Consider the following 17,988-nt stretch of genomic DNA (forward strand, 5'->3'; position numbering starts at 1 on the left):
CTCTCTCTCTCTCTAGTGCATCTCTCTCTAGTGTATCTCTCTCTCTAGTATCTCTCTCTCTCTCTAGTGTATCTCTCTCTCTAGTGCATCTCTCTCTAGTGTATGTCTATCTCTCTAGTATCTCTCTCTCTCTCTAGTGCATCTCTCTCTAGTGTATCTCTCTCTCTAGTATCTCTCTCTCTCTCTGGTGCATCTCTCTCTCTCTAGTGCATCTCTCTCTCTAGTGTATCTCTCTCTCTCTCTCTAGTGCATCTCTCTCTTTAGTGTATGTCTATCTCTCTAGTATATCTCTCTCTCTCTAGTGCATCTCTCTCTAGTGTATCTCTCTCTCTAGTATCTCTCTCTCTCTCTAGTGCATCTCTCTCTCTCTAGTGCATCTCTCTCTTTAGTGTATGTCTATCTCTCTAGTGCATCTCTCTCTAGTGCATCTCTCTCTCTAGTGTATGTCTCTCTCTCTAGTGTATATCTCTCTTTAGTGTATGTCTATCTCTCTAGTGTATCTCTCTCTCTCTCTAGTGTATATCTCTCTTTAGTGTATGTCTATCTCTCTAGTGTATATCTCTCTTTAGTGTATGTCTATCTCTCTAGTGTATCTCTCTCTCTCTCTAGTGTATATCTCTCTTTAGTGTATGTCTCTCTCTCTAGTGTATATCTCTCTTTAGTGTATGTCTATCTCTCTAGTGTATATCTCTCAAAGGGCTTTTTTGGCATTGGAAACATATGTTTACATTGTTATCTATAACACTTGCTTTGGCAAACAAAATGTGTGCGTTTTTTTGCCAATTTTAACTGCACACTTGTTGTTTGTGTACATGGATTTTATATTGTCGTCTGTTTTCCCCCCGACACCGCTTTCCATCAATTTGTATAGCAGACCGTCATGCCAAATTGGGTCAAAAGCTTTTTTGAAATCAACAAAGCATGAGAAGATTTAGCTTTTGTTTTGGTTTGTTTGTTTGTCAATTAGGGTGTGCAGGGTGAGTACCTGGTCTGTCGTACGGTAATTTGGTAAAAAGCCATTTTGACATTTGCTCAGTACATTGTTTTCACTGAGGACATGTACAAGTCTGCTGTTAATGATAATGCAGAGGATTTTCCCTAGGTTGCTGTTGACGCATATCCCACAGTAGGTATTGGGGTCAAATTTGTCTCAACTTTGGTGGATTGGGGTGATCAGTCCTTGGTCCCAGTTATTGGGGAAGATGCCAGAGCTGAGGATAATGTTAAAGAGTTTAAGTATAGCCAATTTACATTTGTGGTCTGTATATTTTATAACTTCATTTAGGAAACCATCAACACCACATGCCTATTTGGGTTGAAGGGTTTGTATTTTGTGCTGTATTTCATTCAATTTAATTGGAGAATCCATTGGGTTCTGGTTGTCTTTAATAGCTGATTCTAAGATGTGTAATTGATCATGCATATGTTTTTGCTGTTTGTTCTTTGTTGTAGAGTCAAAAAGATTGGAGAAGTGGTTTATCCATACATTTCCATTTTGGATAGATAACTCTTTGTGTTGTTGTTTGTTTTGTGTGTTCCAATTTTCCCAGAAGCAGTTAGATTCTATGGATTCTTCAATTACATTGAGCTGATTTCTGACATGCTGTTCCTTCTATTTTCTGTAATGTATTTCTGTATTGTTTTAGTGATTTACGATAGTGAAGGCATAGACTCAGGTTTTCTGGGTCTCTATGTTTTTGGTTGGATAGGTTTCTTTTTCTTAGGTTTTTGCATTCTTCATCAAACCATTTGTCATTGTTTTTATCCTGTCAAGGCTTTCTACTGCCAAGTTTACACCTTCACTATTACAGTGAAATGTTTTGTCCAGGAAGTTGTCTAAAAGGGTTTACATTTGTTGTTGCCTATTTGTGTTTTGTTAGGTTTCTAAACTACTTTCCTGCCATCTATAGCATTTCTTAATATTGTGCAGTTCCTTTGGTTTTGATGCCTCATGATTGAGTATTACTCTGTTCAAGTAGACTGTGATTTGCTGTGATCTGATAGGTGTGTTAGTGGGCTGACTGTGAACGCTCTGAGAGACTCTGGGTTGAGATCAATGATAAAGTAATCTACAGTACTACTGCCAAGGGATGAGCTGTAAGTGTATCTACCATAGGAGTCTCCTCAAAGCCTAACATTGACTATGTACAGACCCAGCGTGCAACAGAGCTGCAGGAGTCGCTATTTCTATTTTTCTTACCTCTCATACTCTTTCCCTCCCCTCTCTCTCCCTTCACCTCTCTCTCCCTCCCCTCTCTCTCCCTTCACCTCTCTCTCCTCCCTACCTTTCCCTCCCCTCTCTCTCCCTTCACCTCTCTCCTCCCTACCTTCCCCCCCCCTCTCTCTCCCTTCACCTCTCTCTCCTCCCTACCTTTCCCTCCCCTCTCTCTCCCTTCACCTCTCTCTCCTCCCTACCTTTCCCTCCCCTCTCTCTCCCTTCACCTCTCTCTCCTCCCTACCTTTCCCTCCCCTCTCTCTCCCTTCACCTCTCTCTCCTCCCCTCTCTCTCCCTTCACCTCTCTCTCCTCCCTACCTTTCCCTCCCCTCTCTCTCCCTTCACCTCTCTCTCCTCCCTACCTTTCCCTCCCCTCTCTCTCCCTTCACCTCTCTCTCCTCCCTACCTTTCCCTCCCCTCTCTCTCCCTTCACCTCTCTCTCCTCCCTACCTTTCCCTCCCCTCTCTCTCCCTTCACCTCTCTCTCCCTTCACCTCTCTCTCCTCCCTACCTTTCCCTCCCCTTTCTCTCCCTTCACCTCTCTCTCCCTTCACCTCTCTCTCCTCCCTACCTTTCCCTCCCCTCTCTCTCCCTTCACCTCTCTCTCCTCCCTACCTTTCCCTCCCTCCCCTCTCTCTCCCTTCACCTCTCTCCTCCCTACCTTTCCCCCCCTCTCTCTCCCTTCACCTCTCTCTCCTCCCTACCTTTCCCTCCCCTCTCTCTCCCTTCACCTCTCTCTCCTCCCTACCTTTCCCTCCCCTCTCTCTCCCTTCACCTCTCTCTCCTCCCTACCTTTCCCTCCCCTCTCTCTCCCTTCACCTCTCTCTCCTCCCCTCTCTCTCCCTTCACCTCTCTCTCCTCCCTACCTTTCCCTCCCCTCTCTCTCCCTTCACCTCTCTCTCCTCCCTACCTTTCCCTCCCCTCTCTCTCCCTTCACCTCTCTCTCCTCCCTACCTTTCCCTCCCCTCTCTCTCCCTTCACCTCTCTCTCCTCCCTACCTTTCCCTCCCCTCTCTCTCCCTTCACCTCTCTCTCCTCCCTACCTTTCCCTCCCCTCTCTCTCCCTTCACCTCTCTCTCCTCCCTACCTTTCCCTCAGTGAGAACAGTCTGGTAGAGAGAGTGTAGCATGGGGAATCAGTGGATCTCACAGGGTTTCCTGTCTCATTATTGACCTGTTCTAACATGGCGGTCACTGCTATTTACACTGAACAAAAATATAAATGCAACATGTAAAGTGTTGGTCCCATATTTCATGAGCTGAAATAAAAGTTCGCAGAAACATTTTGTGCACAGTTTTTTTTACCTCCCTGTTAGCAAGGATTTTTACTTTCCCAAGATAATCCATCCACCTGCCAGGTGTGGCATATCAAGAAATACATTTATTTTTAATGTAACCTTTATTTAACTAGGCAAGTCAGTTAATTAAGAACAAATTCTTATTTACAATGACAGCCTACACCAGCCAAACCCGGACGACGCTGGGCCAATTGTGACCCGCCCTATGGGACTCCCAATCTTGGCCGGTTGTGATACAGCCTGGAATCGAACCAGGGTGTCTGTAGTGACACCTCAAACACTGAGATGCAGTGCCTTAGATCGCTGCTCCACTCAAGAGCCAGAGTGCCCCTGTGCTGGGGACAATAAAAAGCCACTCTAAAATGTGCAGTTTTGTCACACAACACAATGCCAAAGATGTCTCAAGTTTTGACGGAACGTGCAAATGGCATGTTGACAGCAGGAATGTCCACCAGAACTGTTCTAAGAGGCTTGACTGTTCTTTCCTCTACCATAAGCCACGTATAACGTCGTTTTAGATAATTTGTTAATACGTCCAACCGGCCTCACAACCACAGACCATGTGCAACCACACCAGCCCAGGACCTCCACATCCGGCTTCTTCACCTGCGGAATCGTCTGAGAACACCCAACAGGACAGCTGATGAAACTGTGGGTTTGCACAAACTGTCATAAACCCTCACCAGGGTTTTAACCTGACTGCAGTTCGGCATCGTACCTAACTTCAGTGGGCAAATGCTCACCTTCAATAGACACTGGCATGCTGGAGAAACTTTCTCTTCATGGATGAATCCTGGTTTCAACTGTACCGGGCAGATGGCAGATAGTGTGTATGGTGTCCTACGAGTGAGCGGTTTGCTGATGTCAACGTTGTGAACAGAGTGCCCCATGGTGGCGGTGGGGTTATGGTATGGGCAGGCATTAGCTACGGACAACGAACACAATTGCATTTTATCAATGGCAATTTGAATGCACAGAGATACCGTGATGAGATCCTGAGGCCCACTGACGTGTCATTCATCCACCACCATCACCTCATGTTTAACATGATAATGTAAGGCCCCATGTCACAAGTATCTGTACCCTATTTCCTACAAGCTGAAAATGTCCCAATTCTTCCATGGCCTGCATACTCACCAGACATGTCACCATGTTTGGGATGCTCTGGATCGATGTGTACAACAGCGTGTTCCAGTTCCCACCAATATCCATTAACTTCGCAAAGCCATTGAAGAGGAGTGGGACAACATTTCACAGGCCACAATCAACAGCCTGATCAACTCTATGCAAAGGAGATGTGTCCAGCTGCATGAGTTAAATGGTGGTCACACCAGATCTCTGTATATTTTGCTGACAGACATCACTGGGTATAATAGGTTGTACATTAACACCGGGTACAGCTGAGAAAATTAGGGGTGTGACAGAAAAATTCACCAGCAAGATGGAACTCTATTCTGAGTAGGAACCAAAACCAGAGGGAAACAAGGGGAAGGGGTAGCGGAGAGGAGTGGAGTGGGGAGGAGCCTTGAGGGTCACGGGGGTCTACTGGGGAGGGGGTTAGGAGGAAATCAAAGAGGTTAGAGATTATTTATCCTGTGTAAGGTCTCCAAATCCTCTGATGAGCATTGAACAGCCCTTCAAAAAGAAATATCAGCAGCTATTATAGCCAGTCAGTGCCAGTCATCAGGCCTGCATGTGAAATAAAATCAATTTATTTCATATCTGAGACGCAAGGGAATGCAGGGGCTGAGCGGAGAGCAGGCCCCCACAGCCCCCTTAAATGCTGCTGCACATCACATCATAGAGGAGAGGCTCCAATAGGACTCAATGTGTTGTAACAACGTGACGATCGCTCTTCTGTTTTCCTAGAGTAAGGATGTGATTGAGCATTAATATTAATTTCCCAGCATCTTTGTTAGGTGCCGCTATAAGGTAATCAGTCAATTTAATTCATTAGGCCCTAATCTATGGATTTCACATGACTGGGAATACAGATATGCATCTGTTGTTCATAGATACTATGGGCCTCACAATGGTCCTCGGGATCTCATCACGGTATTTCCGTGCATTCACATTGCCATCGATAAAATGCAACTGTGTTTGTTTTCCGTAGCTTATGCCTGCCCATACCATACCCCCACCGCCACCATGGGGCACTCTGTTCACAATGCTGACATCAGCAAACCGCTCAACCACACAACGCCATACACGTGGTCTGCGGTTGTGAGGCCGGTAGTACAAACTGCCAAATTCACTAAACGCTTATGGTAGAGAAATTAACATTCCTGCAGTCAGCTTGCCAATTGCACGCTCCGTCAAACCTTGAGACATCTGTGGCATTGTGTTGTGTGACAAAACTGCACATTTTATAGCAGCATTTTATTGTCCCCAGCACAAGGTGCACCTGTGTAATGATCATGTGTAATCAACAGTTTCTTGACATGCCACACCTGTCAGGTGGATGGATTATCTTGGCAAAGGAGTAATGCTCACTAACAGGGATGTAAACAAATTTGTGCACAACATTTGAGAGAAATAAGCTTTTTGTGCATATGGAACATTTCTGGGATATTTTATTTCAGCTCATGAAACATGGGACCAACACTTTACATGTTGCTGTTCAGTGTACATGATTTTTACCTAAATAACTACCTTGTAAATCTTCTTAGTACGCATTCCCCATCACATGTACTTTAAATGATATTGTGAAAGTCATTTTCATTAATGCTATTGAAATTGTAAAATGATTTCAATGTCTCGAGTACCGTTGACCTTTTGATGAAATTGAGCACATTGATAGATATTAAGTCAACTTGGAATAAGCCCATAACTGAAACTGTACAGCCTAACACATCAAATCAATTTCACTAAATGTATCTTATTTTTGTTTGCTGTCACAATTTACCATAAGGTGTAAAAATGACCAAACTAAATTTGTAACTAGTACTTTTTTGACCGGATACTTTTTTTAAACACTTTTTGTATTTTATTGATTTTTTATTGAATTTCAAAACATACAATCTACCTGCAGTGAAGCCGCTCAACATTTACAATATATTCAGTCATCTAGCAGACATCCAGAGTGACCCACAGGAGCAACCAGGGTCAAGAGCCCTGCCCAAGGGCACTTCGACAGATCTCCCACCAAGTCGAATCGGTTACCTGAACTAGCCACCTCTCAGCCACCGGCCCATGCTCCCAACCGCCAGGCCACCAACCATCCAAGATCCCCCCCACAGTTCCCCCCGAGAGTTCCCCCTCAACCATCCAAGATCCCCCCGAGAGTTCCCCCTCAACCATCCAAGATCCCCCCCACAGGTCCCCCCAAGAGTTCCCCCTCAACCATCCAAGATCCCCCCCCACAGTTCCCCCCAAGAGTTCCCCCTCAACCATCCAAGATCCCCCCCACAGGTCCCCCCAAGAGTTCCCCCTCAACCATCCAAGATCCCCCCCACAGGTCCCCCCAAGAGTACCCCCTCAACCATCCAAGATCCCCCCCACAGGTCCCCCCAAGAGTTCCCCCTCAACCATCCAAGATCCCCCCCACAGTTCCCCCCGAGAGTTCCCCCTCAACCATCCAAGATCCCCCCCCAACCATCCAAGATCCCCCCCAGAGTTCCCCCCGAGAGTTCCCCCTCAACCATCCAAGATCCCCCCCACAGTTCCCCCCGAGAGTTCCCCTTCAACCATCCAAGATCCCCCCCACAGTTCCCTCCGAGAGTTCCCCCTCACCCGATGCGCCATAGAAAAAATAGAAAAACATCAACAACAATGCAAAAACAAAAGACATCAAGGACAACAAAACAGCAAGGTGTGTGTGTGCGTGTGTGTCCGTGTGTGTGCACATGTGTGCTTTTGAATGTTAGTGTGTGTATGCATGTGTACGTGCGTACAAGTGCTTGAGTGGCTTCAGCCTCAGGTTAACAGGCATTGGATTTTAACAGTTAATTTATAGTGTAATTTAAACTTCAATTTTTTGTGTTAATTTTTTACTTTTATCTTTGACCGCCATTCTACCCCCCGCCCAGCAACTTCACTCCCACTTGTCTCCAGTTCCACGTCCCAACACTTTTTACTGTTACTTGAGAAGTTTCTTAAGAGGGCTACTTTTATTTTTACTTCAGTAAATTACAATCTAAGCAACAGATTTTCAGTAATCGACCCACCTCTGCCCAAAACAACCACTATCAGCATGGCTACTTCAGTGGCTACCAAGTTGAGGACTGTTGGACATTCTTACCATTGGTACACGTAACAAGTTAATTGAAAAATTATATATTCTTAATAACCAGTGAGCGTTGGTCCTTGCGGTGAGGGGTCCTGCAGGTATACGGTAGAGGGGTCAGTCCCAAATGGCCAGTCTGGCCCAGGTGCTGTGATCTGTCCTCCCCGTAATGAGATTAAGTGAGTAATTAGAAGCTGGCGGACAGGATGGAGAGCCCGGTCCCCCAGTGGCCTGGTGCATGGTCCATCCCTGGTGTCATCATCTCCCCAGAACAGGAAGTCTAATTAAGATCTCACCCTGGGTATGACTCTGGAGGGAGGGAGGGAGGGAGGTGTGGTCCATAAAGGACAAAGGAGAAATAGATAGCAAACTCAACTAGTAGCTACATATACAGGCAAAAGCTAAGGCAGCTACAGTTCGGAAAGTATTCAGACCCCTTAACTTTTTCCACATTTTGTTACGTTACAGCCTTATTCTAAAATGTAATAAATTAATTGTTTTCCTCATCAATCTATGTTTGCAAATAAAAAAAATAAAAAAACGGAAATACCTTATTTACATAACTATATAGACCCTTTGATATGAGACTTGAAATTGAGCTCAGGTGCATCCTGTTTCTATTGATCATCCTTGAGGTGTTTTTACAACTTGATTGGAGTCCACCTGTGGTAAATTCAATTGATTGGACATGATTTGGAAAGGCGCACACCTGTCTATATGTGGTCCAATAGTTACCAGTGCATGTCAGAGTAAAAACCAAGCCATGAGGTTGAAGGATTTGTCCGTAGAGCTCTGAGACAGGATTGTGTTGAGGCACAGATCTGAGGAAGGGTACCAATACATTTCTGCAGCATTGAAGGCCCCCAAGAACACAGTGGCCTCTTCCTAGAGCTGGCCACCCGGTCAAACTGAGCAATCGGGGGAGAAGGGCCTTGGTCAGGGAGGTGACCAAGAACCCGATGGTCACTCTGGCAGAGCTCTAGAGTTCCTCGGTGGAGATGGTTGTCCATCTGGAAGTTTCTCCCATCTCTGCAGCACTCCACCAATCAGGCCTTTATGATAGAGTGGCCAGACGGAAGCTACCCCATAATGACAAAGGAACAGGAAAGGGCCTTCCCCAAACTGTTGCCACAAAGATTGTCTAGAATGTTCTTGTGCTGACCTTGCTTCCAGCGGCAGTTTGGAACTTGGTAGTGAGTGTTGCATCCGAGGACAGATTATTTTTCTGCACTACGCACTTCTGCGCTACGCACTTGTGTGGCCTACCACTACACGGTTGAGCCGTTGTTGCTCCTAGACATTTCCACTTCACAATGACAGCACTTACAGTTGACCGGGGCACTTACAGTTGAACAGACATTTGACGAACTGACTTTTTGGAAAGGTGGCATCCTATGATGGTGCCAAGTTGAACGTCACTGAGCTCTTCAGTAAGGCCATTCTACTGCCAATGTTTGTCTCTGGAGAATGCATGGCTGTGTGATCGATTTTATATACCTGTCAGCAACGGGTGTGGCTGAACTAGCCGAATCAACTAATTTGAAGGGGTGTCCACATAGTGTATCTACCTCAATTACCTTGTAACCCTGCACATGGACTCAGTACTAGTACCCTGTGTATAGAGCCAAGTTATCGCTACTCACTGTGTATTTATTCCTTGTGTTATTATTTTTATATTATTTATCTTTTTATTCTCTCTGCATTGTCGGCATGGTAAGCGTTTCACTGTTATTCTATACCTGTTGTTTACGAAGCATGTGACAAGTAACATTTGATTTGAAAAAGACAGCTGAGTGTCATTGTTAATGCCACCACAATGGCAAAATCAATGGGCCTTTAAGGGACATCAATCTTGACAGCACAAGACCCCTGCTTGTCTCCAGCGCTGACTGGTCGGGGGGTTAGGGGAGGCAAAGGGCTAGAATGCTAGGGGGCCAGCAGAGGCTAGAGGGGCCAGTGGGCTAGAAGGGCCAGGGCCATAGAGGGATAAGTAGGCTAGGGGGGATAGAGAGACCAGGGGAGCCAGGGGGCTACGGGGAGCTAGGTGGTCCAGGGGGCTAGAGGTGCCAGGGCCATAGGGGGATAAGTAGGCTAGGGGGGATAGAGAGACCAGGGGAGCCAGGGGGCTACGGGGAGCTAGGTGGTCCAGGGGGCTAGAGGTGCCAGGGCCATAGGGGGATAAGTAGGCTAGGGGGGATAGAGAGACCAGGGGAGCCAGGTGGCTACGGGGAGCTAGGTGGTCCAGGGGGCTAGAGGTGCCAGGCTCATAGGGGGATAAGTAGGCTAGGGGGGATAGAGAGACCAGGGGAGCCAGGGGGCTACGGGGAGCTAGGTGGTCCAGGGGGCTAGAGGTGCCAGGGCCATAGGGGGATAAGTAGGCTAGGGGGGATAGAGAGACCAGGGGAGCCAGGGGGCTACGGGGAGCTAGGTGGTCCAGGGGGCTAGAGGTGCCAGGGGGATAAGTAGGCTAGGGGGGATAGAGAGACCAGGGGAGCCAGGGGGCTATGGGGAGCTAGGTGGTCCAGGGGGCTAGAGGTGCTAGGTGGTCCAGGGGGCTAGAAGGGTCAGGGCCATAGGGGGATAAGTAGGCTAGGGGGGATAGAGAGACCAGGGGAGCCAGGGGGCTACGGGGAGCTAGGTGGTCCAGGGGGCTAGAGGTGCCAGGGGGATAAGTAGGCTAGGGGGGATAGAGAGACCAGGGGAGCCAGGGGGCTATGGGGAGCTAGGTGGTCCAGGGGGCTAGAGGTGCTAGGTGGTCCAGGGGGCTAGAAGGGTCAGGGCCATAGGGGGATAAGTAGGCTAGGGGGGATAGAGAGACCAGGGGAGCCAGGGGGCTATGGGGAGCTAGGTGGTCCAGGGGGCTAGAGGTGCTAGGTGGTCCAGGGGGCTAGAAGGGTCAGGGCCATAGGGGGATAAGTAGGCTAGGGGGGATAGAGAGACCAGGGGAGCCAGGGGGCTATGGGGAGCTAGGTGGTCCAGGGGGCTAGAGGTGCTAGGTGGTCCAGGGGGCTAGAAGGGTCAGGGCCATAGGGGGATAAGTAGGCTAGGGGGGATAGAGAGACCAGGGGAGCCAGGGGGCTATGGGGAGCTAGGTGGTCCAGGGGGCTAGAGGTGCTAGGTGGTCCAGGGGGCTAGAAGGGTCAGGGCCATAGGGGGATAAGTAGGCTAGGGGGGATAGAGAGACCAGGGGAGCCAGGGGGCTATGGGGAGCTAGGTGGTCCAGGGGGCTAGAAGGGTCAGGGCCATAGGGGGATAAGTAGGCTAGGGGGGATAGAGAGACCAGGGGAGCCAGGGGGCTATGGGGAGCTAGGTGGTCCAGGGGGCTAGAGGTGCTAGGTGGTCCAGGGGGCTAGAAGGGTCAGGGCCATAGGGGGATAAGTAGGCTAGGGGGGGTAGAGAGACCAGGGGAGCCAGGGGGCTATGGGGAGCTAGGTGGTCCAGGGGGCTAGAGGTGCTAGGTGGTCCAGGGGGCTAGAAGGGTCAGGGCCATAGAGGGATAAGTAGGCTAGGGGGGATAGAGAGACCAGGGGAGCCAGGGGGCTATGGGGAGCTAGGTGGTCCAGGGGGCTAGAGGGGCTATGGACAAATAGCCAGGAGATGAGCATGCCCAGTTATCTCTTTTTGCCTTTTCTAGATCAATCTCTAGAAATTAGGCTGTCCTTTTGAACATTGCGTCATTTGACAGGCGGCCAAGTTGCCCGCTGTCCTAGTGTATCCTAACCCAAAACAGACAGCGGTTTCTAGCTAAAGCTGATGCAGAAGTGGGACATGGGAAGGATTTGCTTCCTGTTCTCGTTTTCTTTGTTTTGCCTTCCCTTTCGCTGTCTCTCCCTCTCTTGTCTGCCTCCCTCTCTCTGTCTGCCTCCCTCTCTCTCTCTGTTTCCCTCTCTCGCGCTCTCTGTCTCTGTCTGCCTCTCTCCCTCTCTCTGTCTGCCTCGCTCAATCTCTCTGTCTGCCTCCCTCTCTCTGTCTGCCTCCCTCTCTCTCTCTGTTTCCCTCTCTCGCACTCTCTGTCTCTGTCTGCCTCTCTCCCTCTCTCTGTCTGCCTCTCTCAATCTCTCTGTCTGCCTCTCTCAATCTCTCTGTCTGCCTCTCTCAATCTCTCTGTCTGCCTCTCAATATCTCTGTCTGCCTCCCTCTCTCTGTCTGTTCCCCTCTCTCGCTCTCTGTCTCTGTCTGCCTCTCTCCCTCTCTCTGTCTGCCTCTCTCAATCTCTCTGTCTGCCTCTCTCAATATCTCTGTCTCCCTCTCTCTCTTTGTTTGCCTCTCTCTCTCTCTCTTTGTCTGCCTCTCTCTCTCTCTTTGTCTGCCTCTCTCTCTCTCTCTCTTTGTCTGCCTCTCTCTCTCTTTGTCTGCCTCTCTCTCTCTTTGTCTGCCTCTCTCTCTCTCTCTTTGTCTGCCTCTCTCTCTCTTTGTCTGCCTCTCTCTCTCTCTCTCTTTGTCTGCCTCTCTCTCTCTTTGTCTGCCTCTCTCTCTCTTTGTCTGCCTCTCTACCTCTCTCTTTGTCTGCCTCTCTACCTCTTTCTCTTTGTCTGCCTCTCTACCTCTCTCTCTTTGTCTGCCTCTCTGCCTCTCTACCTCTCTTTGTCTGCCTCTCTACCTCTCTCTGTCTATCTCTCTACCTCTCTCTGTCTGCCTCTCTACCTCTCTTTGTCTGCCTCGCTACCTCTCTTTGTCTGCCTCTCTACCTCTCTCTGTCTGCCTCTCTACCTCTCTCTCTGTCTGCCTCTCTACCTCTTTCTCTGTCTGCCTCTCTACCTCTCTCTCTGTCTACCTCTCTACCTCTCTCTCTGTCTGCCTCGCTACCTCTCTTTGTCTGCCTCTCTACCTCTCTCTGTCTGCCTCTCTACCTCTCTCTCTGTCTGCCTCTCTACCTCTTTCTCTGTCTGCCTCTCTACCTCTCTCTCTGTCTACCTCTCTACCTCTCTCTCTTTATCTGCCTCTCTCTCTCTCTGTCTGCCTCTCTCTCTCTCTTTGTCTGCCTCTCTCTCTCTCTTTGTCTGCCTCTCTCTCTCTTTGTCTTCCTCTCTCTCTCTTTGTCTGCCTCTCTCTCTCTCTCTTTGTCTGCCTCTCTCTCTCTTTGTCTGCCTCTCCCTCTCTTTGTCTGCCTCTCTACCTCCCTTTGTCTGCCTCTCTCCCTCTCTTTGTCTGCCTCTCTACCTCTCTTTGTCTGCCTCTCTCCCTCTCTTTGTCTGCCTCTCTACCTCTCTCTTTGTCTGCCTCTCCCTTTCTTTGTCTGCCTCTCTACCTCTCTTTGTCAGCCTCTCTCCCTCTGTCAGCCTCTCTCCCTCTGTCAGCCTCTCTCCCTCTGTCAGCCTCTCTCCCTCTGTCAGCCTCTCTCCCTCGGTCAGCCTCTCTCCCTCGGTCAGCTTCTCTCCCTCTGTCAGCCTCTCTCCCTCTCTTTGTCAGCCTCTCTCCCTCTGTCTGCCTCTCTCCCTCTCTTTGTCAGCCTCTCTCCCTCTCTTTGTCAGCCTCTCTCCCTCTGTCTGCCTCTCTCCCTCTGTCAGCCTCTCTCCCTCTGTCTGCCTCTCTCCCTCTGTCTGCCTCTCTCCCTCTGTCTGCCTCTCTCTCTTTGTCTGCCTCTCTCCCTCTCTCTCTTTGTCTGCCTCTCTCCCTCTCTCTCTTTGTCTGCCTCGCTCCATCTCTCTCTCCTTCTGTCTCTCACTAACTGAGGCATGGAGAAGCTCTCCCTCTCCCAAGGCTCTTCAGAATAGAGCACCGTAGCTCGTTTTATCACACACTGTCACTACAGTATGAACACACCCCCCCACCCAAAAAACTTAGAGGATGTTCCCTCCCTTCATCCCATTAACATCTATGCAGATCCGTGGCGAGTAAAGGAAAGACCAGAGAGATCAAAGACGACAAAATGAAGGCCAAGTAAATGAGGATCTTGGCAAGGGCCCTGTGAATTTTATTGATTGTTTGGCAAGCTATGCATGCTCCCACCCTCCTCCGCCTCCCCCTATACTCTCTTGTCTAGAACATACACGTCCGTTTAAGCAAACATATTGTGTGTGTGGAGTTGTGTGTGTGTGTGGGGGGGCTCTACTGTAGGGCTCTAATCACTTTTTAATTCACAGTAGTATGATAATGTGCTTGGCAGAGGGAGGCCAGGGTTAGATAGGCAGGCAGACAGACAGGCAAGCAGCAGAAGCCACTAGCTGCCTTCAGTCCCCTGCAAAACCAACCACCGTCTCTTTAATTAAAATGAATACGCAGAGCATCAATCAGATAAACACAGGCAACACAGAGAGAGAGAGAGACTGAAAGAGAGAGAGAGAAAGAGATATTCAAAGAGAAAGCGCAAGAGAGAGGGAAAGAGAGAAAAAGAGAGAGAAAAAATGAGAGAGAGAAAAAGAGAGCAAAATAGAGAGAGCAGAAACAGGAAACAGAATGAGAGATAAAAAAGGATGTCAGAAAAAAAGACAAATACCTCCACGGCTCTCACTGTCAGCCGGCTTCACCTGGATGGGGCGAGTCATCTGGAGAAAAAACAATAGAGACAGAGAGGTTAGTCCTGGTGTGTGGAACTGTCGTCACCACAACAAGGTAACAAGCTTGAAGTGTCATGGCCCTCTCCCACACAAACAGCTGTTCCCTGATACTGATCAAAGTGCCATGGCGTATGGTGGGCACCAAGAGGGATGCAGTTGGGTTGACACTCAGTGCTACTCACTGGAGAAAAATAAGTCCCGCACGTCTCATATTCACACGATCAGACAATCTGAATGGCCTGAATGGTGCGCGCTGTCGGAGAGTATGTATGTGTGTGTGGAAGCGCACACCTATGCGTGCGTGTGTGTGTGTGCATGACTAAGAGGCAGGCCAAGTGAGTCCAGCCACAGGAGGAGCGAGATCAATGCAGGCCTATTGATCCACAAACCCTGAGCTGAGGAGAGTGTCTGGCTGGGAAGGATTCTCTGGTTAGGAGGCTCATAGTAATCCACTAGAACCTGATAAGAATGCTATTTTTTGGATTAGATGCTTCTGTCATCACAGCCTTTATGTCACGCTTTTCCCCTGACTTTCTCGCTCCTTTTTCAGTATTATTTTTCAAGCTAGCTTTACCAACTTATTTGTTCTCCTGCAAACTTTCTAGAATATTCCCTGAATTACTGAGTGTTTGTTAAATGACCAGCTACATGCACCTATAGGAGTTTGCAAACAAATCAAATCCAATGATGATACAAATTAATCCTTTTTATCACAAAAACACATACACCCACACAGGTACACAAAGGCCCACATACATTTAAAAAGTTGTTTATGTTCGAAGAGCAGGAGACAAAAATAAATGGCCCTGAATAGTTTTCCATTTACTCCCCCCTTCTCCCCCCCTCATCCTCCAGTGTTTCAGTCCAAATGGAACCCTTTGTCGATCCAAACAAATTGTTTTAATAATAACGCAGCAGGACGATCTTTAACGAAAAAGGTGCCAAGATCTGCATCGATTTGTGACAAGATTACCCAAATATGCAAAGCAATCTGCTTCCCTTCACGGCCCTCTCAGCCATCTGTAACCTGGAATTAACCAACTTTTTATTGCTCCACAACATGGCTTCCCTCCCAATTCCAAGTCAATTCACCAGATTTTTTTTTAAAGAGTCCAAGATCACCATTTTATTTTCATAGCGATTTTTTCCTCACTGATCTATTTTTTTCTACTGACCAATTCACGGGCCGCCAACAGGTCAGATTTAAAGACAGGGCAGTGCTATAAAAGCATGACTTGTTCAAGGAGAAACACCATAATGGGATTTTAAAACATCTCAATAATATTAAGCTGATATATGAGGGAGAGGCCTGAGCCACATTCATTAAGTGCTAAACGTATCTATTTTCACCTTGAGGAACGAAGTAACCTTGCTCAATGGAATTATTCCATAAATTTACCCATCGTAAATAATAAATAGCTGTGGCTAAGTCTTTTGAAGGTTTTGGCCCATGCTTACTGGCTCGCAAACGCTAACCCATTCACTCAATATGAACACTGTCTTTCCCTGTAGGATTCCTGTGAGCCAAGATGACCCCACCTTAATGTTGTGGTTACACTACAAAAGGGTCTGCCTCAGGGCCAACTTACTGTTGAGAGTTACAATAGTAGAGTACACAAGGTGCAATTTCGAAGCGCTCCCCCATCTTCATCGACATGGCTGCAGTGGAGCAGGTCGAGAGCTTCAAGTTCCTCGGTGTCCAAATCACTAAGAACTTAAAATGGTCCACACTCATGCAAATAGTCGTGAAGAAGGTGCGGCAGCATCTCGTCCCCCTCAGGAGGCTGACAAACTTTGGCACATAATACCCATTAATGACAATGCAAAAACAGGTTTTTAGAAATGTTGGCAAATGTATATAAAATCAAAAACTGAAATATCACATTTACATAAGTATTCAGACCCTTTACTCAGTACTTTGTTGAAGCACCTTTGGCAGCAATTAGAGCATCGATACTTCTTGGGTATGACGCTACAAGCTTGGCACACCTGTATTTGGGGAGTTTCTCCCATTCTTCTCTGCAGATCCTCTCAAGCTCTTGTCAGGTTGGATGGGGAGTGTTGCTTCACAGCTATTTTCAGGTCTCTCCTGAGATGTTCAATCGGGTTCAAGTCTGGGCTCAGGCTGGGCCACTCAAGGACATTCAGCAACATGTCCCGAAGCCACTCTTGCATTGTCTTGGCTGTGTGTTTAAGGTCGTTGTCCTGTTGGAAGGTGAACCATCGCCCCAGTTTGAGGTGCTGAGCGCTCTGGAGCAGGTTTTCATCAAGGATCTCTCTACTTTGCTCCGTTCATCTTTGCCTCGATCCTGACTAGTGTCCCAGTCCCTGCCCTTTGTCAAACTCCAAGCGGGCTGAAATATGCTTTTTACTGAGGAGTAGCTTCCATCTGGCCACTCTAGCATAAAGGCCTGATTGGTGGAGTGCTGCAGAGATGGTTGTCCTTCTGGAAGGTTCTCCCATCTCCACAGAGGAACTCTAGAGCTCTGTCAGAGTGACCATCGGGTTCTTGGTCATCTCCCTGACCAAGGCCCTTCTCCCCCGATTGCTCAGTGTGGCCGGGCGGTCAGCTCTAGGAAGACTCTTGGTAGTTCCAAACTTCTTCAATTTAAGAATGATGGAGGCCTCTGTGTTCTTTGGGACCTTCAATACTGCAGAACATTTTGGGTACCCTTCCCCAGATCTGTGCCTCGACACAATCCTGTCTCTGAGCTCTACGGACAATTCCTTCGACCTCATGGCTTGGTTTTTGCTCTGACATGCACTGTCAACTGTGAGACCTTATATAGACAGGTGTGTGCCTTTCCAAATCATGTCCAATCAATTGAATTTACCACAGGTGGACTCCAATCAAGTTGTAGAAACATCTCAAGGATGATCAATGGAAACAGGAAATGTTTGCTAAAAAGCTGTTTTCGCTTTGTCATTATGGGCTATTATGTGTAGATTGCTGAGAAAAAAAGTATATTTAATCCATTTTAGAATAAGGTTGTAAGGTAACAAAATGTGGAAAAAGTAAAGTGGTCTGAATACTTTCCGAATGCACTGTACTCTAGCTTGCAGACACAGAGGTCTTCTCCACAGGGTTTCTGAGAGTGGGATGTATTATCTCTCTCTCTAAGCCCAGCTACGGTTCAGGCAGTAGCATGTTGGCTTAATTGCCCATTTATTTGTCCGTCGGGATGCTCTCGATGGTGCAGCTGTAGACCTTTTGAGGATCTGAGGACCCATGCCAAATCTTTTCAGTCTCCTGAGGGGGAATAGGTTTTGTCGTGCCCTCTTCATGACTGTCTTGGTGTCCTTGGGCCATGTTTGTTGGTGATGTGGACACCAAGGAACTTGAAGCTCTCAACCTGCTCCACTACATCCCTGTCGATGAAAATGGGGGGTGTTCCTGTGGTCCACAATCATCTGCTTATAGAGAAGGGGACTCGACAAGTACTGCACTGACACAAATGACTGATGACTGGTTGAAAGACATTGATAATAAGAAGATTGTGGGAGCTGTACTGTTAGATTTCAGTGCAGCTTTTGATATTATTGACCATTATTGTTGAGAAATGTATGTTTATGGCTTTTCAACCTCTGCCTTATTATGGATTCAGAGGGGGTTTTCTTTAACGGAAGCTTCTCTAATGTCAAACATGTAACGTGTGGTGTACCGCAGGGCAGCTCTCGAGACCCTCTACTCATTTCTATTTTTACCAATGACCTGCCACTGGCATTAAACAAAGCATGTGTCCATTTATGCTGATG

The 17,988-nt window shown here is 47.8% G+C and overlaps 1 protein-coding gene across 13 annotated transcripts in view; it reads right to left on the bottom strand.

Moving 5' to 3' along the window:
- LOC139578331 (CUGBP Elav-like family member 5) overlaps nucleotides 1–17,988 on the bottom strand; it is a 372,214-nt gene that overhangs the window by 141,503 nt on the left and 212,723 nt on the right. For all 13 annotated transcript variants that reach the window (XM_071405780.1, XM_071405778.1, XM_071405773.1 and 10 more), the window contains exon 3: nucleotides 14,172–14,220. In XM_071405780.1, the coding sequence (XP_071261881.1) occupies nucleotides 14,172–14,220 (49 nt within the window). The remainder of the gene's footprint in view (nucleotides 1–14,171; nucleotides 14,221–17,988) is intronic.

Source organism: Salvelinus alpinus, chromosome 6 (assembly GCF_045679555.1).
Source record: "Salvelinus alpinus chromosome 6, SLU_Salpinus.1, whole genome shotgun sequence".
Taxonomy (NCBI): domain Eukaryota; kingdom Metazoa; phylum Chordata; class Actinopteri; order Salmoniformes; family Salmonidae; genus Salvelinus; species Salvelinus alpinus.